The sequence below is a fragment of the Glandiceps talaboti genome, chromosome 3, assembly GCF_964340395.1.
Source record: "Glandiceps talaboti chromosome 3, keGlaTala1.1, whole genome shotgun sequence".
Lineage (NCBI taxonomy): Eukaryota > Metazoa > Hemichordata > Enteropneusta > Spengelidae > Glandiceps > Glandiceps talaboti.
The window spans coordinates 24,468,575-24,496,002 of record NC_135551.1 but is presented as its reverse complement, the minus strand read 5'-3'; the positions used below and the strand labels follow the sequence as shown (position 1 = coordinate 24,496,002).

Sequence of the window (27,428 nt, the reverse complement as noted above, 5' to 3'; positions counted from 1 at the left end):
TACGCTTTTATAGAGCCTTGATATTGTGTTTTTATTCAACAGAATATTTTGAGTAATCTGGGGTGGAGACGATTTGTACTACACGACAGTAAGAACGAGTCAAGTGTACACACCACCGTTCACGGTTCATCGTGTGTACAGTGTAGTGACGGCTGCAACACGACAGGGAATACCATCTCCGCGTCTGTCTTAGTCATTCACATCAATATACAAGAGACAGGCATGGAACCTTGATGTTTGAAGTATCCGGATTATGTATTTTTGAGGCCTCCCTCGGGTGAGAAATATCTGTTGATGTCGATTTACAAACCACTCCAATAAGCAACGAAGCACTGGACGAACGGTACAGTAAAAATGGCTGCCTCTGGCAGGCGGCTGTTCACTGCCAAATAACCGTGAATTTTACATTCGCCTGTATTGCATCGGTTATATTTGAACTAAAATTGAAGTGACCATCAACATTTTTACAACTATAAGTTGATTTCCCGAAGTCTGGAGCTGTAGGTGGCGTTTCAATCATAATAGTCTGTCCGTCACCGCCATATTGCATTCCAGAGAGGTCACTGTGATTACTGGGCCAGTTCGACTTCCTGCATATTTACTTATTTCTAAGGAATTTTCTCTCAATTTTGAGAGAGGTTTAGCCCGAGGGGTGACAAATTTTGACTACAGGTTGACTTGACGTAAATGTTGTTGTTGTGCGCAGTTGTTTTTCTCGAGAAAAGTACCAAGTAATGGGCTACATAAAGTGATAGCAGAAGAACTGCAGAAATCACGTTGAGAGAAGCTGGAGCTCTCTATTTTCCGACGGAATGAGGCAGGACAGGAAAAACCGTCCCAAAACTTTCCCTAACACAACCTATGTAGGAAATAATAAACAGATGTTGAAGGAGATACGAGACAGTTTGAAACACTTGCATATCCAAGATATGCCACAGGAGTCGGCGAAACCACATCGACTAGGGCTGCCCGAACAGACCGTCGATACTGCTGCTCGACAGCGATTTAGTTCGCATCAGAAGGCTCTTGCCAAAATCAAGAAAAGTCTTCAACAATATGAAACAGGGACTCTACAGCAGAATGGACTTGAGCCAACTGAAAGGGGTGCTACTGGAGGGGGTGCCATGGCACCTCCACCACAACCAACAAAAACAATAACACCAACACTACAGGTCAATAGGGCCATGCTGTATCAGTTGGTGCAATGCGGCTTTGATGAGGTTTGTACACTTTTACATTTTTTTTTCATGTTTCAACACTTCTACAACATCACACTAATAACAGTAAATGTGAAAATGTGTAGACCAAGCTTAGCTTGTTACATGCAAGTCATTAATGTCCCCTCTCTTTGTCACAAAATACATACAAAAAGAGGGTCATTGATGGCGACCATGCAGTCTCAAACAATAAAACATGGTGAATAAGACACACACAAAATGAAATGACTAAGGTATGATATTTTAAACAGAAGTATAGTGTTGTTAGCAGTCAACAGGATGGGTGATAGGGAATTTTCATTAAAGATGAGGGGAGATTTCAGAGAGATGAATCATCATTTTTAGACAATTGATTATGCAGTATTGTCTTTTCTTTGTCCTGGTCACAGAAGGTTGGATGATAGTAACAGTCGGCATATGGTGAAGAGTGAGTATGTGTGGGTAGATGAATAGATTTAGAAAATGTCACATGTCGTAGAATTGCATTGTATTAAACATCAGCCAGATTTCATTTTGAAAATGTTTATGAGAAAAAATAAGCAATCACTGGAGTCAAATTTATAATGGTACTGTAGGGAAATCCTCATATAAATAGAAAGTACAGAAGTATTTCGTAGAGTTTTCATTTGATTTTTGGGTATTGTGCAAAATATTGCAATACAGGTATGTGAAGTCACCAGTTTTTGTGTAATTTTAGCCAGCCCAGCCAAAGCCAATACACATTCTCAGCATAACTCACCAAAGATTATTCTGAAACCTTCCATATAATTTCAGGTGTTTATTTTCCTTATGATGACATGATTACAAAGTCTGCTGTCTTGTTTAAACAAATATTTAAACCCACAAACAAGGCTAAGTGTAGTAGTACTACTAGTAGAACAGTGAATAATGAACTTCTACAGTAGCTACACAAAACAATTACAGAGACAAACAAAGCATTTGTCACATTCATGATACTGGTTTTTATAACAACAATGACTAAAACAAAGGCATTCACACCATCCACTTGTACAATCAACCTTTTCTGCACTGTTAGATCATGGATATGTAGTCACAGTAATACAACCATTGTTTTGATCAAATGAAAGAGAATGGGTAAAGTTATTCCTTAACTTTATTGCAAAACAGATTTGTTTGAACTGTACACATCAAAATTATAATTACTCCAAGAGTCTAAATATGCAAAAAATATATTTTCTAACCCATGAAGACAATTATCAATGTATGATTCTTTGTCTACAAACAACAAAGAATATGAGAAATCTTCCAACGTATCAACTAAACTAAACCAAATTGAACTTTCTTATTTTTAATATTTGGCTGTTTTCACTAGGTTTAAAATTTACTCACTAGGCTTGGTGCAGGTGATGAGTCGAAGTTATTTATTTTATTTTGATTTAGGTAATACTAGTCATTTAGGTTTTTTTGGTGCTGGATTTATTTAGCTATATTGTATATGCACAAAGCTATTTCTGCATAATAAGTCTGCTAACATACTCTATTAGTTGTCATATTTCTATATTCAGTAGTTTGGAAAGGTTTCAGTTGCACTGCATGCAGGTCACTGGAAAAGTTTTTCATGTGCCAAAATAAATATGTATGGGCCTAAATAAAATTGTGTGGTTCCGATTACACTCGATTTTAGAATGGGTGGGATAGGTAGATTTTTTATTTCATTTTATATATTTTTTTTTCATGTGTGTGTCTAGTTCAGGTAGTTATGTTTTCCATATGGTCACTGTGTTATTGGTTTCTTCCTATCAGATGTACAGCCATTACAGATTGGAAGAACTGTCTTATATTGTCTTTTTAAGTTGATGTCAGTTTCCGCATCCACTATTTCTTGCGAGTCTTCACAGTTTTTGTGATTACGTTATTTTTTTCTCAAATACATAAAAAAAAGTTTGGGATCAGCAGTGAAAAGCTAGATGGGTTTGGGTAACCCGAACCAAACAATTTTCCTTTTTTATGGCTTACCGTACTTGTCTGAAGCAAAATACACAAATTAGACATAATCGTACTAACTAGTATTAATATTGAATATTTATCCAGTATTAGTTGATATCATTAATGACCGGACATTATTTCCTGATATTGATTTTCAGTCAGCCAAGGAAAATATGAATGACCTAGGGGGGTTTGTCACTATGAGTCAAAGACGGGTAGTGAAAAAACTCGTAGTGCACCAGTGTTTTCAGGCGGAATGAAGAAAAATATAGTGATTCCTGACCAAGTGTATTTTCTGAAAAATCAGAAAACGTAGACTCATGATTATATTCAAGCGCCACAGAAGCAATATCATAGATGTATGTGGGTGTGACATGACGTAAAGTGATCATAATGTATAGCCCATATTTTTGTACATTTAAAGTTCAGCCTGGCTTGCGTGGGATATAAGAAGCAATGCAAATTTAATTTGTTGTAATTTGTACAGTGTACAAATACAGGCACTGATAATCCAAAGTATCTACATATATGTAAAAGTATTTTTAGCTGTAGCTTCAAATGCATTAATATTACAAGTACAACAATTATCAAATTTTCATTTCTTGTCAAGTATTTGAGTTCATGCATGACTATTTACATCCAACATCAAACTATTGTAAACAGTGCTACCATGAACGACTAGGAGAGGTAGATTTTGTAATGATGCTAATTAGATAGAGACGGAACCATATCATGTAAACATTTGATGTATTTTATAACCAGCTCCTTTTTTTGTGTTTTTCAATTTTGATTTGAAAAAGTTGGTGATTTAGGAAAAAAGCCAATGAGTAGAAACTGAAATGTTTAATGATGTATGAAAATTATTTCATACGAATAATACTACTGAAAGAGTAAAGATTTTGAGTTGAGAGAAACCTAGCCAGGACAATATTTCTAATGATATGCAAATTTATGCAGGAGAAAGACAGAGAGTGGCTGACCTCCTGTGACCTCTGACTTGAAAACTTTCTTGAAATAAATTAATATACATACATGTAATTCTTTAGTGGTGCATAAGTAATACATACACTTCTATAACTTTAGGTTTGTCAGAGTAAGCAATAAATGACACATTTACATGTAGTATTGGCTTGTGTTGAGACTGGTCTGCTGGAATTGGCAAAAAATCCCCCAAAATTGACACAAAACAGACCAGTTGATACATATAGTAACCATCAGCACACAAACTGTATTGTACCACACACAAGGCTCGAAGCCAATGTGAATGCGCCGAATGAAACATTTGGGATTTACATGTTGTAAGCCCTGGTCTTCTTATATTATGACAACACCCCGTTTACATGTACATGTTAGTCATTCATTCCTGCAGTGTTTGAAGCATCAGTCAAAACATTCAAAGTCAACCATTACTCTGAGTCTCTCCAACTTTTCATAATTGTGCAGGTATAAATATATTGCTCTCCCAATATTTTTCACCTGAAAAATACTAACGATAGGGTTTTGTGACTTTTTGTCGGTGACTCAGAGAGAACACGCCCCTTAAATGTACATGTAGGTAACTCTTATTTTCCAAGGCCAATCAAAGAAAAATATTGGGGTTCGAATAATATCTAATTTATTTGTAAGACAAAATTGACATTTTCATAAACATTAATATACAAAGGTTAGTAAGAAGGACAGAGATACTAATAATAAGTGTATCTAGCTGCTTATTTAGTTGCATATATATTTATTTACTTACTTATTTTAACTTTGCCTATGTAGCATGTAAAATTCAATACTTTGGCCAAATGGCTGCCTATAACTACATTAATTTTGTACATGTACAAGCTCCTGTCTTAAATATTGCCAGTAGCAATTCCAGTCGGCAAGGTGTCCCACCAAGAGTTTGTCCTTCTGACAAGAAAAGTACATTTTACAGCAACATGAGGTACATATAAAGTACCACAATGACAACCTAGTACCAGAGGTTAGAATTACCTGATACAACAATGAAATGTTCTTGACCACAAAATAGTGAATACATATTTGTTTCCCTTTTCTCACCCTTTTTTTCGCCCATGCCCTGAGCTAGATTCTGTAGCTGTGCTCTTGAGTGGTGGTATCCTAAGCAACCATTGTCTGGCTTTCTAGAGTCAAGTTTTCTGTATTCATGTCTAGACATTATATTAGAAGTTGATTGATGTCATGTTAATTCTGAATAGTCCATAGAATTGTAGTATTTACTGTAATTCTCCCAACTGTGTAGACAGATGGTACTGTATATTACTTGTTGCTCCAAGGCATCCTGTCTGATGGTTGTAACAAAAGGATTGATTCTGGATGACATGCACGTGAGAAATTGTCATGCTTAAATGCTCTCCCATTCTTATCCGTGTATGTTATTTTCCTCTTTTACAAAATTATTTCTTCTGATGTTCTGTTCTCTCGTGTGCAAAAACGTGCTTCTGTTCTCAGTTATGTACATGTGTGTTACTTTGCCAGAACCCCTATGTACAATACGATTTCGTGAAAAAAATGCTCCCGTTCTTAACTAAGAAGTTGAACATGAATGTTACTTTCTCTATTTACAAAACAATTTTGCCAATAATGTTCTTCTGTTCTCATCTGTGCTAAAACGTGCTTCCGTTCTCATCTGTATACATTTACATTTGTATGTTACTTTGTGATTTCTTTGAAAATGCGAGATTCCTTTCCCTTTCCTATTTTGTTATTTTTCCTATTCACTAAATGATTTCCGCTGAGTTGATGTCGGTTGTTCACATGATTTACTGAAAATATTCAAGGAAGGATGTTGGGATATGTGTAATAATCATAACAGGAAAGGGGTGCTTCTTGTATATCCCATGATGCTTTACTACATGTCAGCTTTACTCATAGATCTAAAACATGAGAGAGAAAAAATGTGTTTGTGAATTTGATGGAAGATGTACAGGTAGTTAATCCCACCGTCTAATTTATATAATTTAGTAATTACTCTTTAATACAGAAAAAAAGCTGCACTTTCAAAATCTGGGAAAAATACATGCCACATACATGTAAGTATTGACACATTTAATACCTATCCGGTACATCTTGTACTTGTGTATTATTCTAAATTACGATGCATTATTCATTCAAGCGTTGGAATGTCATTTTAGCCAGCTAGAGTTGATCAGCTTTATACCTGTGACACATATATTAAGAGGATTTAATTGGATGGTCAGTTTGAACGAAAGAAATGTTTTGATCACCTCAGCTGTCCCCTGGTTTACCTTTGCTAGTACAGTTCAGCATTAGTTACCAAATCAAAGGCAGCCAGGTTACAGTTAAAAATCCAACTAACATTTCATTAAGGTGTGATAGAATGCAACTAAAATGTCTCTAAAAACCATGCAAAATTATTAATATCTATTTTTTATTCTAAAACTTAGTAAGTGTCACAAATAGCACACAGCATTGAACGGTTGGCACCTTTCCAATGAAGCCCAAACATGTACATGAAAGACATACAAGCTCAAAATACATCAGAAACGTATGTTAAGCACACACATTGTGACAGTGTATAATGTATTATACTATAATTCCAGCCATACAAGGTAAAAGTGTTCCTGCAGTATTACAACAGTCTATGTTGCTTCCCCAAATTTCATCCCCTAAGGAGACATGTCCAGACCTGACTGTATTTCTGTATTATTTACATTAGGAAGATGATTTACAGTAATAGTCATGTGATTTTAGTCACTAAAACTAGTCTAATTATCACCAGTAATCGTGAGATCTGTAGCTAAGTAGTTAGGAAAATTAAATGTACAATTCGATATTGTACATGTAAATTACAAAAAAAAACAAATGTAATGTTGAATTTACCAAAAAATTACCAGCAAGATAAAAATTACCAGCAAGATAAAGATTATAGAAAACTGCCATTATAACTTGTCAGTGTAATGTAGAAATTTTACACTTACTTCAAGTTGCAAATTTGCATTAATACAATACTATAGTAGGTAAGTTATATGAGAGTATTTAGTTTGATGAAAATAATGTCTGAGCAAGTTTGAACATTTCCCTGTGTGACTGTAACTGAAGTTACATGTAGCAGTGTTTTATCTAAATCATTACTAAAAACACAGAGCCAAATAAACACATTTTGAAGTTACATGTAGGATAAAGAGATTAATATTGAAATAATATACCCCAGCACAGATGCCAAGCCAAGCAACACAAAAAAAAAATCAAATAGCAACCTACATCTGTCCAAATCCATGCCATGTTTTATCTTATCCCAACAAAAGGAAAAGTTACGAGAAGGAAGTTGTTTGAATTCAAATCACCTGGGTCCAACGGAGCAAATCTTGGGCCTGGGAATAAAATCAGCAATACAGACACATACATGATGGCCACAGGTAAATGCATTTTTCTTTGATAGGACACTACATTAGTGCATGAGTGATCCCATTCAAATACTTGTCTGCTTCGCCCATACCATCAAAGAAGCACATGTGATTTATTTTCTGTTGGATGGCTTGAAAGTATTGCAGTAAAGCATATCTGCTTTTCTTACTTCAGTCTTTTGTTCAGTGACTATGATTGATGTGGCCATCTAGAAATAAACCCATACACTACATCAGAAGTCACAACTCTGCTCTCATCAATTCTCCCACACAAAGTTCATGTTGTGTAAAATATTTCCCCAGCTTTCTTTTCATTCTGTGACCTCGTATGACCGTTTAAGTAATGCAAGCTGGAATTTAATTTCCTAGGGACCTGGGTTATGGTGATAGCTATATGTAAAATCTGACTGAAATCTGTTGTGAGAATTGGCATAGTAATGGATTACTTTTTGTATGGTTACTTGCCATTTATGCTTGATGCAATATTTACATGTGTTGAACGGCAACAGACTGCCAGATTATGCGTGGATAAAAAGCAGGAGAGAAAACAGACTGTTCTAACTCAAGACGTACTGCAGTGAAAAGCATAAATGAAGATATATGTGTTTTGTGTGCCTTCCTAATGAAGTGCTGAGGTTACAAGTCTAATATATAGCACTGACCCGTAAACAGTTTATGTACTGTGCATGTCCTGATATAATGTGTACAGATTTTAAAACAGATGCTTTAAACTGTAAGATATGTCGTGTTGTTCAGCCCTATCAGGCTTCCTAGCCACAGACTATGGATGCTTAAATGCCCAGTTTCGATCACGGTGAAAATTAAGTTGCGAAAAATTTGTGTGGAAGAGCTAACAAACGAATGAGCCTATCTGTTAATCCTTATGGTTCCACCCATAACATAATGCTAATGTGAGAAACTTGGATTGAAACTTGGCATTTCAATCCCAGGTTCTCGAATTAGTGTTATCTGATCAGTGACCACGAGGAGTACATAGGATTATTCTTCTGTTCTGGGCCAACTTTTTCAATAGTTTGTCAGATAACTGTTTATCACACCTAATGTTTAATCCTTTTTCAAGGTGGTATTTTATAACCCAGTTGGGTTTTTTTTAGCAAAAGAGTATTTACTTATTGTAAGTATTATCTAGACAAGTTCAGGCATAGATCAGGGGTTCCCATACAAACTATAGATTGATATCTTTATTGAAATAGTTCAAATTTCAGGTTTTCAAATATGTCAAACCATGTTCTCCACATATAAATATGAAAACAAGGCAGGGCTTGAACTTAACTTTTTCCTTTGGTAGTCCTAGTGGGCTACCAATTTCAGAAATTGGTAGCCCAAGTATTGTGACCTCTAGTCCCATATTCTTGAACTGAAAAAACTGAAAACAGATTTCCTCTAATGGAAGTATGTGTTATTAAGATACTTTCATGTCCATAAATCTTCCATCCTCATCACATAATCAGTGGTAGCCTGAGTGGGCTACCAGCTACAAATTATGGCAGCCCCATGACAAGAATTACAAATGTAGTAGTCTGTGGGCATGGTACTACTGAATGATGTCGAGCCCTGCAAGGGAATCTGAAATGGATGGCTTGCTTACAAGACACAAGGTGAAATTGATACACTGTAATACATAAAATATGTACGGTACATAAAATATTGTCGAGAAAGACATAAAATACAAACTTCCAAATGTCCCTTCATACTATGAGGATTCTTGAATTTTTAGTTAAAAACACTTTTCCCACTATCAGCCTCATCAAAATGAGGAAAATTGTGCAGAGATTACTATTGTGTGTCAAATTATTGTATTTGATTGAAAAATAATGAGTCGTTATTTCTGTGATTTTGCAGCCAGGGTTACGGTAAATACTGAAAACATATATATTAGACTGAAATCGTGACCTTTTACAGCATAACTATAGTTGATTGGCTTCAACCAAATCTGGTCGCACTGCACAATCATGATTTATATTGTCAGGAAGTGATGAAAAAGATATTTTTAAGAGGTGTTTGAAATTATATACACGTAGGAAGCTTTGAGAGTGTTAATCTTGCTGTCAGCTGTTTTTATATGCAGTGTGAATCAAATGAACAAAAGAGGCAGATTCAGATACTTTATATTGCCATATGTATAAAAACATTGGAATGTAAAACATTCACGAGTGCTCCTAAAATCAAGAGGACAAAAGGACGGATAAAAAACGACAAAACGGAAGGATACAGTAGTACTGTAAGTGTGGAAAAGTTTTATGGCGGAAGGCCGGTTCATAGCTGAAAAAAATATTCCCATCCAAGTAAATGACACAATGTGGCATTGTATACGTATATCGTCACGGAACCATAGTGTACCAATTATAAACAGAATCTCAGAGAAAAGTTTTATGTGTGTCTCTTTAGAAATGAGGAATGCTAGATGTAAAAGACACACATTGCTGACCAAGTTTACTGTTGCTATGTTAGACTCAATCAAACACCTCATTTGAATCACTGAACAAAAACAAAATTGTATAGTTTACTTGTACAAGCCAATCAAACTTAAGACTAAGATTACGAATGTAGGTTGTTCATCTCCATGGAACCACTTGTTTTGATTGGCTGATAAGGACATTTTTCTACAAGTCAATCAACTAAGAGTATATGGTTTGCTTGAACGCCATGAAACACTCATTATGATTGGCTGATGATGAGGACATTTGTACAAATAACAGTATAGAAACCAATCAGCATGTACATGTGTAGTTGTCATGGTCTGCCCAATAAAACCTTGTTTCAAATTATTTTTGAAAATACATTTCTATAACTTATATTTAAAGGCCTGAACATTGTATGTATCAGCAGTTGGGTGATTTTCAACCCAGTGAAACTGTCTACTGTATTGACCGAAATGTAATTGCCATATTTATCTCTACTAAAACCACACAGAATGAAACCCTCATTTTCATTTGCTTGCCAAACCATATCTCTATAATAAATGCCCTGAGAAGCCAATCAGCTTGTATGTTGTATACAACCAACATACATGTCCACCATTCCACAGTAATCAAATCATCATGGTTCATAGACAGCGAGATACTAGTAATCCCTATATGAACTTCAACTGATCTCAACCTTAAAAAATGCAAACTATTTTTTTTAGCAGGCACGATCACGTACTAACATAACATGTGCATACATATACATCTCTTTGTCACAGTTATTGAGGTCAAGTAGTGCCAAGGTCATGTCTTGAATACTGCCCTCAAGGTCAAGAAATGTAAAACAGGGTACTGTGTGTTTATTGATGTCAAAGGTCTTCTTTTAATTGCTGTCACATACATTTGGTGTTTAACATTGAGACGAATTGAAATCAGGTCGGCAGCCTAGATATTTGCCATCTTTCTTCTGGCAGCTGGTTATTGTTTGGTCTGATGATACACTTGGTATCTGACAGACTTTCTTGTCTGGGTCACCTATAACTAGGTCATCTGCTTAATTATTCATGGCTTTCAAATTGTCTTAAATTGGCAAGTATTGAATGGCTAGCAATTATAACACATTTAACAGTATGTCTTCACATACAAATTGTAATCCACACTAGAACATCTTAAGAACATTTAGAAAAAATTATGTACCCACTTATATGACAGTATGTCCTCTAGACACTGAAAGATAAGAGTTTTTACTGTAGGTGAAAATGTCAGACATTAGGTAATAAAATGGTGGACATTTGATTAAAATGACAGACATTGGGTTTTCTTGTATATACATTGCATTTGTACAATTGGACATTGTTCTCCAATTCTTATTCTTCTTCATAAGAGGCAAACAAGATTGACCTAAGGGGCCTTGTCAATACGAGTTGAAGAGGAGTAATGACAAAATGCTTGTCATGAGTAATTTCTGACTGATTGGCTCAGTGCTCAGTTTATAATAACTATATACATTTAGGTGAATGAAAGTGAGGAAAATTATGGCAGTTGTAAGTGGTTTGATTCCTATTTCAATGCTGTCTTGAAAAACATGAAAATTTGCATTTCGTTTGGGACATGTACGACCTAACTTGTATGTGGTATAATACTGTATAAGACTCCGATAGATACTAGTGTAACGAATTTATAACAACATGAAGTGTGTCAGTGGGAATCTATCAAATATTTGTAAATGTACTCAAAGTACTTATGGTGTTACTTCTATTAGTGCCATGCATTCCTCTAATTCCCATTAACTGTTCATTGCTGTACAATTAACAGATGGATGTCAGCGTACAAAAATATATATATCTGAAATACCAATACTTTTCTGTCTTGTTGGGTGTTCTCAGAATCATGTTAAATTGTTGATGATTTTCAGGTCATAATAAAACTGTATTGTTATGTAGACAAAGGCACTTTGTTTAGAAACCATGTACTGGAACCAACTACATGTATTGAAGTGTGTAGAATCAATGATGTTGGTAGAACTTTCAGATATTGCATGACTTCATTTGGATCATTTTGTCAGATCCAGTATGGACACTGAGTGAAGAACTTGTCTTTTTCTAAATCCATTTGATGGAGGAAAAGAACTCTTGTATTGAACATGGTGTTTTCATGGTGAACATACATACATACATACATACATACATACATACATACATACATACATACATACATACATACATACACACACATACATACATACATACATACATACATACATACATACATACATACATACACACACACATACATACATACATACATACATACATACATACATACATACATACATACATACATACATACATACATACATACATACATACATACATACATACATACATACATACATACATACATACATACATACATACATACATACATACATACATACATACATACATACATACATACATACATACATACATACATACATGTGATATAATTATACATACCTGTCGTAACTTATGTCGTATTCTGTCTTGGCAGGAACTAGCTACGAGGGCACTCAGGGCCTGCAACAACAAGAGTGCTGAAGCTGCTCTCGAATTAATACAGAGATCTGCAGACGTGAAAAATGACCACCTTAGAACCATACCAAATGGTGTACCCAGAAATACAGGTAATTATTACTACTTCTGTACCAGTGATCACTTGCAACAGCATATGATATATCATGCATTTGCACTGTAGTGCAATAGTCCATATCTGTATCTATATGCAAATGAGCGTATGATCATTCCGTGCATACAAAATCATGGGAACATATACTTGTGTACATGTAGTTGTATTTCTTTAGGAAATTGCTGTTTTGGATAAACATACATGTACATTAATAATAACAGAAGAAGTGTAAGCCGTGTGAATGCCAGTGTGGGCACTCAAAATATTTACAATCATGCTTGCTGCGTTTTCTACCACACTCTCATTCGCTGCACGCAAGAAAATGTGGCCACAGAGAACACCACAAAGCACTTGCATGAATTCCCTTGGTACACCACACTTGTCTGAACACTTCAAGGGGTTCTTTCATGTCGCACTTTTTTTCTGCTTCCTTGTGCAACTTTCCAAACAACTCAGTGATATTGAACAGTGTCTGGAAACAGCCAAGACACAAGTCCTGCTTCAAACTTAAAGGGTGTAAATTGTCAAATTGATTAGTAAGTGATGTTTGACAATGTATCAGTTACCCAGAATAGAGTAAATGAGGGTAAACAGTCTTGTCATGGACCCCATGGTGCATGTTTAAAAACGTTCAACAAAACGGTTTCATGTACAAAGAAAACTTACCCTGTTCACATGACATTATAAGGTCAGTCATGCATTAATGTATTTGATTTTCAGTTTCCATATGTATGTGACTCATCACTTAGTAGTGTAGATTATAGATATCACATGAACATATGACTATGATATACCCAGTTATTATTACCCAGGTTTGTTCCCATCGACTGAATGGAATTTCCCCATACCAATACATATACATGTACATGTACATACATGTATGACCAGTGTGCCCTCTAATGATAGCCAAACGTTGTTGTGAGTCAAAATGATAAAACTGGCATTTCTGGTGAGTCACCAAATAGTAAAGAGATACGTGAACACCAAATTTTGGTGTATCACTAGAAATTGTGTGCATCAGTGGCACATCAAATTGGTTTTAATAGACTAAGTTAGAAGGCACACTGCATGTGACAGAAGTATAGTTCATTTGCGAATATCAAAATACATTGCAGATGTAGATGGCTTATTATGAATACATGCAAGGTATACAGGGATACAAAATTTAGAATGGAAAACAAAGAGGTGTGATGTCGCAGAGGGATCAGATTTTACACATAGGCTTGGTACTAATGGTAGTCAGATTTTAGCCAAGTGAATTATTTCAGCTATTTATTTAAATGACACTGGTCTAACAGACTACCACCTTATAGATTTTGTAGTCCAGAAGATACATAATATTGCAGAGTAGTCTATGTGCCCTTAGCCCAGAAACTTAGCTATCTAGCTTGGAAATGTCATTCACCAGTATATGGCAGCATCTGTGGCATCCTTTGGCATATATTCTCTAGCTTGTGTTTGGACATTACCTCATATCTTTGGAATGCTGTTTATTTTTAAACAGAATGATAGCTGTACGTCTGTACTCTTGAAGTCCGACCTCTGACCTCTCCTGACGTATAGTGTCAGTGTTTGCCAGGGATGTCAAAACAATATTTGTCTGTAGTGGTGCACTGCAATGAACTCTTGTTAGCTTGTGTATTATTAGTGTGTTAGTTCATCAAACACTTCATAGATGATGTGTGTAGTAGATGGCTTCTTGGTACGTGCTGTGTTGCATAGATATTTGGTATACAGCAAGTCTTGTTAGTACATACATGATGTAGTAATATGTACATTTTAATATGGTACTTGTGAGTCATCACACATTTAGGCATGTTCCTGTATTCTCAATAACAGTCTCAGAGAATGGGAAATCTGGTATGTGCAATGTAATCCTACACATAAAGTATGACTAGATTTGGGAGGCGTTCTCAGCCTTTGGATTTGTGGTGGCTCTTATCAAGTGCAGTAACGGTGATTTTTACCTGTACATATGTACATACATAGAGTGGATGTACATGTATACAAATACCCATTTATCAAAATTGAAGGTTGTCACTCTGAAAAAGTAATGAAATATTTGGGACGTAATAACATGTGTACCTTTCTCAAGTTTCTGTCAGTATACCTTTTTTGTACTCTCTTTTTTTGTTGTGTATGAATAAAGTAACCTTATTTAAATAATAATAATAATGTTTGTTCACCTCTGAAATGGTAGTATTTTAAAAGATACACTTCCATTGGTACATGAAGAGAGAACAAAAGAAATACATGTTTTTAAACTAATTCTTGCTTTCTTTCCATAAATTCTGAATAAATCCTTTGTTACATGTGATGTATATTTCCCAAAATTTGTATCGCCCACAAAATATTGCTAATTAATAAATTTGAAATAAATTAAACCCTTCAGCATAAAATTCAGGGATGGTCCATGTCATTGAGATACTGCATACATGTAGTATGATGTACATAAGTGCACACTTACAAATGTATATGATCAGGCATCTTATTTGTACTTTCCCCTCCTCCTTCTCCATTGAATATTGAGATTAAAATGCTAACACTTCTGTCATCTGGTCAACTCTCAAAATTAGATGATTTTACTAAGACAGTTACATATTTATTTTGCAACAAATTGGATTTGTGTCTTATAAGCCCAAGGGGCTGGATGTGGCAAGTTTTAATAACTTTAGAACCAGATCATATAAACAAATGTATACTTTTAGTCCACATAGGACACGTTAATAAATAAAATACAACAACAACAACAACAACATGTAGCAGTGTTGAAAATGGAAATAAAATGCATTGAATGTTCAAACTAATGTCCTTTGAACCGGGTGAGCGTTTTTCTTGTCTCCGACCTTTTTCATGTCCTTGTCTAGGTTGAGCTCACAAGAGCAATACACTCCATGTAAAGAATACAGTGTGTTGTATAGGACATCAATATCAATTATTATGAACACTTGGGTTATCTGAGCTGATGGCGTGTTGTTTATAATCATTTAATTTCTATACATGCCATGTCAAAGTTAATTAGTTATCATTCCTTAGATTGGCTCAATCATAGCTGGTTCATTGACTCATCAGTACACATATATATACACGTATGTATATCCAGGGAATAAAGTAGTCTGGGATCATAGGCCATTGCATGCAAGACACGTACTTGTAGGACTTGCCATGGTTTGCAGGAAAGTTTGAGTTTGTTGCAAAAACTGCAGTCAGTTCAACCACAATGATGAGCCAGTTTGGAGACATGGATTTGAGAATATGTAAAAATTGAGTTTGATTAAACGTCTATGTTACATGTAAAACTTTATTTCCATCGCATCGACTGTCACATGGACAGTCTTCTTCAAGGTAAAAAGGTGCACGAAAAGGAATGTTTGACCACAAACTAAAGGCAAGAATAATTCAGAATTGAAATTTGATTTTTAACTGAGATCAACTTCTTACATCACCCACACTTTTCCTTTCTGATATCCACTATGTAAAGAATAATGAGTGCCAACAAGATGATTGTAACATTTAAATCGAATTGAACAGGCCAGGGTTTCAATGCAAGCCCAAGTTCTCAAAATTTGTGCTATCATATTAATGCTATAAGGGTTATATAGGATACTTTTGTCCTGGCCCAACCTTTTGTATAGCTGTGTCAGACAACTGATTTTCACATCTAAAATTTAATCCTATTCTTAATTGGGCCTTTGAGATTTGTTAAGTTATATTTAGACTGCTAGAACTTGTGCTGTTTAGCACTTCTTATGATTTTACTTGGAAAAGTGGGTAGTTTGCAAGATACAACATGTGATATCACCATATCAACCAGCCCAGCATTTATGAGGACAATTGCAAATGTACATGTTGGCTGAGGCTGAATGGTATGACATATTGTCGAGGAAGTGGGTTAAATTCTACAAATGTTGAACAAGAGACAAACAACTCAGTCTGGACAGAACCATGAAATAAATGAACAGCTAAATATTGACAATTAACATCAAAGTAATATTTGGACAGTGTCGTTAAATGACAGTATGTCATGTTCCTGGTTTTCATTTGACTGGAAAGAATGCCATGTTGTTGTGCCCTCATTGGCCATTGTAATGGTTGTGAGTTGAAACAACATGCCGTACATGTACATGTATGTTTGTCGTACAGACTAGGTTTTCATGATAACATGAAATTTACCATCAAGTCTTGCTTGGGAGAACTTTGAAGTGATTTAGGTGCAAGAGAAAAATAAAGACAACATTTCATGAAGAAAAGTATAGCTTTGATGCAGTCTTACTGTGCTGTGATATACTGAAAGATTTGTTGTGCCACACTCCTTGTCACTCGGCAACTGACTTATAACTCACGGAGTACCAGTGTGCCCTCTAAGACAATTTGACGTGCCACTAACACACCAATATTTTGTGTTCCCCTATCTCTTACTATGTGAGGACTCACAAGAAATGCCAGTTTTTCTCATTTTGACTCAACAACAAAATTTAGCTATCATTAATATAGGGCAAACTGAGGAATACCCACAATGACTATTCTAGAAGACAATATGTACTTGTATAGTGTACAATTTTGCTGTGATAAAGTTTGTACAATCTTTGTATGAAACCTGCTTTCAATTTCGGTTTTACATATTTTTCTCGACCTAAATGTTTATTTTCTGTTTCATTGACTTTCAGGACAACCTGTCATACGGAAACCAAGTTTTGAAGACAGGATACAAGGAAGTCCCCTTCCCTATGGAGATACTGCTAGCCATCGATCAGATAGTCCTTCAATTCGTAGTGACCAAGCCATTCCTCAAACAAGGCCTTATCCTTACTACAGTGAACAAGGAGGCTTATTTGGCAGCCAGCCGATAAACTTAACAAGGCAGTATTCACCAAATGCAGGACAATTTAGTGGGAGGCAAACTCCTCCTCCAAGGGGGCAGACTCCACCACCACTACAACGAGGACACACACCACCTCCAGTGACTAGAGGCCATACACCTCCCCCGAGTACAGACTTTAGAACTATTCAACAGTTACAACAACAGTATGGTCCACAGCAATATACTCTAGGTACAGGTTTGGGGCAAGCGCCAGTACGGGGATTTTCACCAGTTCCGCAAAACTGGTCGCAGGCATCAAGTACAACATCATCGTCATCGGGCTTGTCATCAGCATCATCTGGCATGCCACATTTGTCACAAAGGGGTGGACTTGGTGCAACTGCCATGGGTCATTTACCAGTTATTATGCAGCCGACAGTTCCTTCAGGAAGGACAGTGTATCAAACTGAGAAAGTCTTTAAACCCATTGTGCCAGGTGGCAGTGGACAGCCTCAGCAAACTCCACAAGTGACTGTGACCGCTAATGTACAGTCTAAGCCACAGTCTAATGCCCATTTCATCCAAAATCAGAAAACAGTGCAAACAACAACACAGACTGTGACAACACAACAGACTGTCAGAAACAATCAACAGTATGAGAGTTCAATTCTTATTCAACCCCCACAGTCACAGCAACATGTACAGACTCAGCTGATCAATCCACAGAATCAACCTCCGCAGTATCAAACTCATCTAGCACCACAACCCGAACATAACCACATGCGGCAAGCTGCTCCTCCACCACCACCTCCCAGCTATAGCCAGGCTACGTTGCTGCAAAATTCCCATCAACCTACTAGTACTACTAATACACACAGTCACATTTACAGCCAAGTTGCAGCACCAGTTAACCAACAGTACAGCATACAAAGGCCTGTGTCAACTGCGTCGATGTCGCAATTGACCCCACCACAAGTATCAATGCAGTCACAGGGAGCTAACCCCCCGAATCATCAACATCTCCAACAGCAAGCGTCAACAGAGCAGTTCAGGAGTACTGCTCATATCTTAATTTCACCACCAGCTAGTGCAACTCAAAACCATCCTGATCCATCACAGTCTTCAGCAGCAGCTACTAGTGCGATTATTAACGCTCTAAGCAGAGCGCCCCCACCTAGCTATGAAGAAAGCCAACAGTACAAACAGCATTTGGCCAATCAACAAACACTAAGGACACCCATACCTCAGAGTATGTTTTATGATAATGAAAATTATGCACTTCAGGCCAATGACCCAAATAGCAGACAGGACCAACAACAGAATAGAGTAACACTTGTTATACCCAGCGTGAATCCACCAAACCAAGGTCCAATACTAAAGTTTACTCTTGAATCAGCTGGAAACCAAAAGACTCAAACAACAACAAAGCAAACGACAACAACGTCACAAACGGTACGGACATCTTTCACCCAACATGGTATGAACCAAAACCCAGTTCCAGCAAGGGCGCTGTCACCTACGTCATACTCACCAACACCAATAATGCAATCGGTTAAAAGTACACTTGTTCAGAAGCCAGTTTTGCAAACAGCTCATGCTCCTGACCATCCGCCCTTGCAGAGGAGACTGTCACCTGATGCCCTTAGCACACAGAGTACACACAGTGCAAGTACACATAGTTCAACCCCAAGGTCTGATTCTCCAATATCACAAATTTCCCAAAGTTATTCACCGATCTCAATAACTGAAACAAACTCTTCAACATCAGACACTCCAAGTGAACCTCCGCCTCCCTATGATTCTCCTGTACACCATAAGATTGAATCACCCGTGCCAGAACGGAAACGGAAAAGTTTCAATGAGGCCAGAGAAACTAGAATAAAAGGTTTTTCACCACAGGCATATAAATTTTACATGGAACAACATGTAGAGAATGTATTGAAATCACACCACCAAAGGGTACATCGGAGGGTGCAGTTAGAAACAGAAATGGCAAAAGTTGGACTGTCTGATGAAGCGCAGGCACAAATGAGAAAAATGTTAATACAAAAGGAATCCAACTACATTCGACTTAAGAGAGCCAAAATGGAAAAGGGCATGTTTAGGAAACTGAAAACGTTGGGTGTTGGGGCTTTCGGGGAAGTAGCTCTTGTTGAAAAGAGCGATACAATGGCTTTGTACGCGATGAAGACATTGCGTAAAGCAGATGTATTGCGACGAAACCAGGCAGCGCACGTGAAGGCTGAACGGGACATTTTAGCAGAAGCAGACAACGAATGGGTAGTGAAGTTATACTACTCATTCCAAGACCGAGACAATCTGTATTTTATCATGGACTATATTCCTGGTGGAGATCTGATGAGTTTGCTAATCAAACTCGGTATCTTTCCAGAGGAATTGGCCCGATTTTATATTGCAGAGCTTGTACTTGCAATTGAGAGTGTACACAGGATGGGGTTCATTCACAGGGACATCAAACCTGACAACATACTCATTGACAAGGATGGTCACATCAAACTCACTGACTTTGGACTATGTACAGGATTTAGATGGACACATGACTCCAAATATTACCAGCCAGGTAAGCACATTATATATACATGTACACTTTCAATGACCTTGAGTTACTATGCAAGTATAGATGAGGGAATAGAGTTGATTGAAGAAGATGATTTTTTTTTGTCTTTTCCAACAACTTTTGATATGACCTACATATCAGCTGTCAGTACTACCATTGAATACAGATGCATGTAATATTAATCTGAAATGGAATTTTTACCACTAGGCACATCATAAAAGTAGCAATCTTTCGATTTCTATTAAGTCAACACTATGACTTCTGCTCTGTTCTTACTATTTGATCCTCTAGCTCTTGCACAGGCTAAACTCCTCAATATCTTAACCAATATCCACCAATACACACATGTGACATAGTAAAGCTGCCAATTAGTCTAATAATGGGTCTACCCATGTCATCGACTGACATACATGTAGGCTTGAGAAAAAACAAAGCAACCATTCAAAGATTGTCATGAAAGTTTCAAAATTAAATTGCATATAAAAATCTATGTTCAAATGTCATAGCCGCAATATTTCAGCCTGCCACGAAACTGACTAAATAGATTGTAATTAGCCATGTCATCGAGTGACGTTGATTCAAAGAAAACAAGGCAGTCACTCAGAGATTGTCCTGAAATAAAGTTCCAAAATTAGACCAGATAAGGAGATTAATATTGTGATGTCTCGTACTTAAGCCATCAGTCTATTGTAACTTAAAAGTCTGTACAAGGAATGACATTACTTACCCAAGTCAGCAAGTGATGTAAGCAGGTGAAAACAAACGAAGGATTTACTGAGATCAGAACAAAATCATCCACAGAGAAACTGTCTCAGGAATTTCTAAAATTAGAATAATTATGATTTATGTCCTGGACTGGTGTTGAGAATGATTAAGTAGTTTAAAACTATCCAGCTAAACAAGTGATGTAGGCAAACCAAAACAAATGATCTACTCAAAATGTGTTTAAGTTATTAGAACTTGGAAGTGTGCCCTCTAATTCACTTTAATATGCCACTAACTAACAACAATTTTTTGTGACTCACGAAAATGTAGTGTCGACTCGGTATACCCACCTACATGTAGCTACATTGATGTGCCACTGACACACAGCAGTTTCTTGACATCCTCCAAAATGTGATGTTCACATCTCTTACACTGTAAAGGCTCACAAAGAAACCCAATGTTTGGGATTTTGACCCACAAATTAGACTTGCTGTTCATTAGAACGCATACTGGATAGGGGTTATGTATGCATTGTATATTGTAACATGTGGCGTACTTAATAGATCAACTCAAACCATCCACTAAGAAATTGTCTCTAAAATTAGATACCTACATGATTTATATCTCGAGTACCATTTCTATAGCAGTGTTGAGAATGACTTCACAGTGTAAAACTACCTACCCGTATCAACAGTTGACGTAGGCACTGCGAAACAAAGGGTCTACACAGAACTTATGTTTCAATGTGTGACGTAAATGGAGGTAACACAAAACAAAGCACTCACTGAAAGATTGCCCCTGCAAGTTCTAAATGTAGATGTGTATGTGTAGTTAGATTAATGTTTCCATAAACTCATCAATTTACTCATGTAAATCTTAGTTTACATTCATACTGAATAGAATACCAAGTACACTGTACTCCCCAGGACATAACTATGCAATATATGCCTGTAAACTACTGTCTGCTGCAACAGGCGTCAGTTGGAGGCCTTGAGGAAGGTGTCAACCCTTCCCCTGCACACCAACATACACACATACACTATCTTTCTCCCTCCCCCTCCTCCCCCCCCCCTCTCTCTCTCTCTCTCTCTCTCTCTCTCTCTCTCTCTCTCTCTCTCTCTCTCTCTCTCTCTCTCTCTCTCTCTCTCTCTCTCTCTCTCTCTCTCTCTCTCTCTCTCTCTCTCTCTCTCTCTCTCTCTCTGTGTCTTAGTCACACACACACACACACACACACACATGCACAGGCAGGGATTTTGAAATACATAAGCTAAATTCATGATCTGTGTGGTCTGGTGCCTGTTTTAGAAAAGATGTGAAACATGTTTTTCTGTTATGTCAAAATTGTGGAATAAAACTGCAGGAGAGCATGACACATCAGTTATTGTCATCATGAGAACAGAAGAATGGCTTGACAGCTTCAAAGGCCACTTGCAATGTACACTTACAAATATCAAGGCCTTGTTCTGATTAAGATTCCAATATCGATGCCAAAAACAGTTGTCTGGTTGAACTGTAAAAAAACTTCGTCCAGAACAAACAAGTGATAAATTAATACTAATGTGAGAACCTGGGATTCAAACCCCGGCCTTTAGAATTCTCTAGATAACTAAGTGCACATCCATAATGTATATTTAGGACTAGGCATGATGTCCCACGCCTAGGTCTGTTACAAAATATAGCTAGCAAATTTCTATTTACGTTCATCATCAGTAATTTTACACCTGTAATATCCAGGTCTTTCTAGGGGTCTTTTTAAGAAAGACAGTAAAATGTATGCACTCCATAACTATCCAACTGTGTCCGTAAATTATTTACATACATAATTCCTCTCTTAAAATACCTCAGATTCCTGGTTGTAAACTATCCCAGAGGTGATTGAACTCGTTCATGACAACATCTTTGTATGTTTCAATGAGGGAGTGCTAACAGATTTGTCATTCCAGCAGTCATGAACCTCACTGAATGTGTGGAGTTTTGCCAAGAGGCTGATATAGCATACTACTGTATGTATGTATGTATGTATGTATGTATGTATGTATGTATGTATGTATGTGTGTGTGTGTGTATGTGTGTATGTATGTGTGTGTGTGTGTGTGTGTGTGTGTGTGTGTGTGTATGTATGTATGTATGTATGTATGTATGTATGTATGTATGTATGTATGTATGTATGTATGTCAGTAAAATGATAGACAGTGTAGGGTTTAAAATAAGCAGTAGTCCAGGGCACAAAGACTACTAAACATTGTATCTAGACTTCCCAAATTAGCAGTAGTGGAGGGTATATAGATTACTAAACATTTGTATAGACTACCAAATTAGCAGTACCGGTAGTAGAGGGTATATAATCTACTAAATATTGTATCTAGACACCCCCCCCCCCCCCCATTAGCATTCGTCCAGGACACAGAGACTACTAAACATTGTATCTAGACTACCAACTTAGCAGTGGCCCAGGACACATAAACAACTAAACATTGCATCTGTACTACCAAATTAGCAGTGGTGCAGGGCACATAGACTGCTAAACATGGTTTCTATACTACTAGATTTATTTATAAGGTGGCTGTCTCTTAAACCAATGGAAATCAATAAAACATTTAGCTGAAACAGTTCACTTGTCTAAATCTGACTATGATGAGGTTTTAAGAGGTTACATTTGAGCCCTGGATGGAAGTTGAGTCAGCTGAAAAGATGTTTGACATTTTTGATGTATAAAGGTCTTGGATGTTGTAGCTAAAATAGGTACAAAAAAAAACAAAAACGAAAGTGATGTCATACATTATGTACATGTAGTTTAGAACTGTTTACTAATGTTTACCAAATCTTTTTTTGTGTGTGTGTAGATGGACATGCAAGACAAGACAGTATGGATCCATCAGAGTGGGGTGAGACTGGTCTCGTGTTTGCAGATTATTCCAAACCTTTAGAAAGGAGGAAACACAGACAACGGAGCAAAGCTCACTCTCTGGTTGGAACACCAAATTATATTGCTCCAGAGGTACTACTGAAAACAGGTATGAAAATAGATTCATAGATTCTAAACTTTGACTGCCAGTAACAGTGTTCACACAATGGGAAAGTCTTCGAAAGGCCAGGAATATGCATAGCAACTGCCCACCCCCTTTACCCCATGTGGAAACCAATAGAAAATGAAATATTTTGAAATGATTAAGAACAAAATGTTAAGAACTTTTATTTACTGGCAAATGAAGTTTAAATCTTGTCAAGTCAAAAATTTGTCAGTTTTGTGAGATGTTTGACAATGTACTTTCACTTGGAAAATAATATTACTGTGCCACAAAATTCTTGGAAAGTGACTGAAAACTCCAGAGAACTAGACTGTATGGTATACCATGCCCTATCAACCACCACTTCACAAGGGATTGGCAATGAGTGTGTCCTGACATGACATGTCTAACAGACTTCACTAATGTTAGAATGTAAGATACAGCATGTCCTATCAACCACCATTTCACTAGGGGTGGACAGTTAGGATACCCTGACATGGCATGCCTTCCAGACTTCGCCAATGCTAGACTGTATGATACGCCATGCCCTCTATCTACCACCACTTCATTAGGGTTGGCCTGATGAGCGTGCCTCAACATGGCATATCTTACAGACTTCACAATGCTAGACTAAGAATATCTCAGATACGTCATGGTGTGGCAGTCATGCCCTAACAGCCACCACTAGATGTGGAGTTGTCCGATAAGGGTGCCCCAACATGACATATCTTACAGATTACAATAATGCTTGCTTCATGGAATTGCTGTGTTTTTTGAAATGACTATATTTGTCTTTTCATTCGTAGGTTATACTCAGCTTTGTGATTGGTGGAGTGTTGGCGTTATCTTGTATGAAATGCTAGTCGGACAACCACCATTCCTTGCGAGTTCACCAGCTGAAACACAACTCAAGGTAAAGTATGGATAGATACACATAACTTATAGAACAATATTTAGAAAATTGGGATATAAGATTGAACAGGGATCTTTGAAATGTAAAGCTAGAAAATCTATTCTTTCAATTCTCATTACCTGAAATAGTGTTTTACTTCCTAATAAGGACATCATAGAAACAACAATCATGTGACATCTTGGTTAGTACCATAACTTCCTTTCTAAGCACTACACATACATGCTATAAATAGGTCAATTTTCTTGTTCTATTTTGAACATCTAGCATGAGGTAAACTGATATTGCAGGGACCAAGAACTGAAACAACACATTTATTAATGAAAACTTCATGAATGAAATTAACTATTGTTTCTGAATCACTTCTGTTCTTTTTGGTGAAATGCTTCACTACAAAGTAAATTTCTGATGACCAAAAGTAGATTTTACTGCCAAACCAGAGTGACTAGCGTTTCAATTAAGCAAGATGAATTTTTTACATCTTACACGTTTTTGTTACAAATTACACGAAACGAAATACAAACATTTTGTGTGTGTAATTTATAACAAAAAACGTGTGATATGTAAAAAACATTATGCAGCCTAATTGAAACTGTATAGTCTCTTCGGTTTGGTAGTACCTCTTTCAGTCTGTCTAAAATCATTGGTTCGTTTTACAGTTACTTGATATTGTAATAATTAATAGCCATGATATTTCTGTTTGTAGGTTATTAATTGGGACACAATGTTACACATTCCGGAAGCAGCTAATTTATCCTTGGAGTCAGAGAATCTCATTCTGAAGCTTTGCACCTGTGCCGAACAACGCATTGGAGCTCGCGGAGCTGCTGAAATCAAAGCGCATCCCTTCTTTGACATCGTAGACTGGGAGAAGGGATTGCGGCGTATGAGAGCCCCTCATATTCCAAAGATAGCACATCCGACGGACACTTCCAACTTTGATGAAGTGCCACCGGAAAAGTTGCAAAACGGCTCAGAGGAAGAAGACGCCTACTACAGACGGTACTCAGAGACGGAGAACGGCAAACATCCTGACCATGCTTTCTACGAGTTTACTTTCAGGCGGTTCTTCGATGACGGTGGTCACCCGTTGCCCGCGTGGAGCTCGTTTGAAAGCGAGGAGGACGGTCCATCTCAGTCGCACAGTAGTAGTGCAGACAGTGTACAGACAATTAAAACCGAACAAGACAACCCGGTCTATGTGTAAAATAGACTTGTCAACGAAACAATGCTACAAATAAATTTTGTATAAAATGTGAAGATATTTCTTTTGGATAATAATTTGAAAATTTACCATCAGGAGTTGTTCGCGTATGAATTACTTGCCGGGGTAAATTTTATTAATCATTGGAAATTGATATGGCTTGTAATAAATCCTTCTAATCTGAAATATAATTTTGAAGATGAAATTATAAAAAATCGACAATCTGATCAAAGATGTCTCTTTCTTTTGAATAGCAAATTCTGTGCTGTGCAAAGGATTCTGGGATATCCAGCTGAATTTGGGATTTATTTGTATAGAGGAGGGGTGAGATAATTATTCTCGTGGTACAGAAATTTCTGTAATTTTTGTTGTCAAAAGCTGGCCTTTTGACATAGAAACTGGAATGAATATTTTGGCACGGTTTTGATGTATATCATGACTAAACAATTTTCCAGATTTAATATGGAAGTTTTCTGGCGTTTGATCTTCATGCCATATGAGAGTGAAGGGAGAGTTGTTGTTTTTGAATGTCTGCGAAAGTGGGTCCCCCCTACCCCTACTAGTAGTTGTACAGTGTTGAGTAGAAATTTTGTCAGCTGTCTCGTACGCCAACAAGAAAGATAGGACACATAGTCTCTATTATATTTGAATATGTTTGTAAATACAAATCTGTACATATAAGCAGTGCCTTTTTTTCCCCCTATTTTTATTCGCACTGGCTTGATAAAAAGTGCTGAGAATATTTTGTCTTCACCTTTTGAAAAAAGGTTATCACATGTCTGTCTAAAATAATGTCACGGTGAACCTTTACAAAAAAAACAACAGATTTTTGTATAGAAGAGAGAAAATATGAAACGCAAATTTGTTCCAGATTACTTACAAGAAGCTTATAGAATAAAATACCTACCAAAAAAAAAGAAAAGGATATATGTTTGCTTAATATGCAATATGCTGTTGTTTTCCGTAATGGAAATGTAAAATTTAATGTATAGAAACAATAAAAGTTGCAGAGAGGTCTTAGTTTTAGCACCTCAAATGCTTTAAATTGTCACCAGAGGGCGCTCTCTACAGTAACTATGGTAATCCAGGACACATCACAGTGTAGTTAAATTTTGGGGTTATACAGGGTCAAACTTTGTACAAATACATTGTGTTTTATCCTTTTCACTGTCCAGATTTTATTTGTACTAATGGTTTGTTTATTTTTCATTTACTTTCAAATGTTTACCATGCGTTTTAATGTTCTGTAGTTATGTCATGTTTTTCATGTATCTGCATTAAAGTGTCATAACATAGCTGAACCTACCCGAAAATACAATGGATTGGTCTTGATTTAATGCATTGGAAGTACCATTATGAAACCTCAGGGGGTTAAGTTTTGAATCAGGAATAATTCTGAATGTGATGTGTACACGAGTTATTTTTGTCATCCACACAGAAAACAATAATTTCCGATTGATTATAACTTGGAGGGGGTTTGCTGCCCCCCTTTATATGCAACTGTGTAAGGGTAACTTACCAAAGAAAATAATAAAATGGCTTGAAAAATTGATCAAAGAAGAAAACATTTAGAAGGAAACTGATGTGGCAGC

General features: G+C 36.7%; 1 protein-coding gene across 1 annotated transcript in view; it reads left to right on the top strand.

Annotated features, from left to right (window-relative positions):
• The window catches only part of LOC144432587 (uncharacterized), a 27,234-nt gene extending 94 nt beyond the window's left edge, over positions 1–27,140 (top strand). Inside the window, exons 1-6 of the mRNA XM_078120830.1 lie at positions 1–1,220; positions 12,496–12,628; positions 17,298–20,012; positions 23,558–23,728; positions 24,529–24,635; positions 25,339–27,140. The exon at positions 1–1,220 is cut by the window's left edge and continues 94 nt beyond it. Coding sequence (XP_077976956.1) covers positions 813–1,220; positions 12,496–12,628; positions 17,298–20,012; positions 23,558–23,728; positions 24,529–24,635; positions 25,339–25,839 — 4,035 coding nt within the window. The 5' untranslated portion in view covers positions 1–812 and the 3' untranslated portion in view covers positions 25,840–27,140. The remainder of the gene's footprint in view (positions 1,221–12,495; positions 12,629–17,297; positions 20,013–23,557; positions 23,729–24,528; positions 24,636–25,338) is intronic.
• Positions 27,141–27,428: the final 288 nt, after the last annotated feature.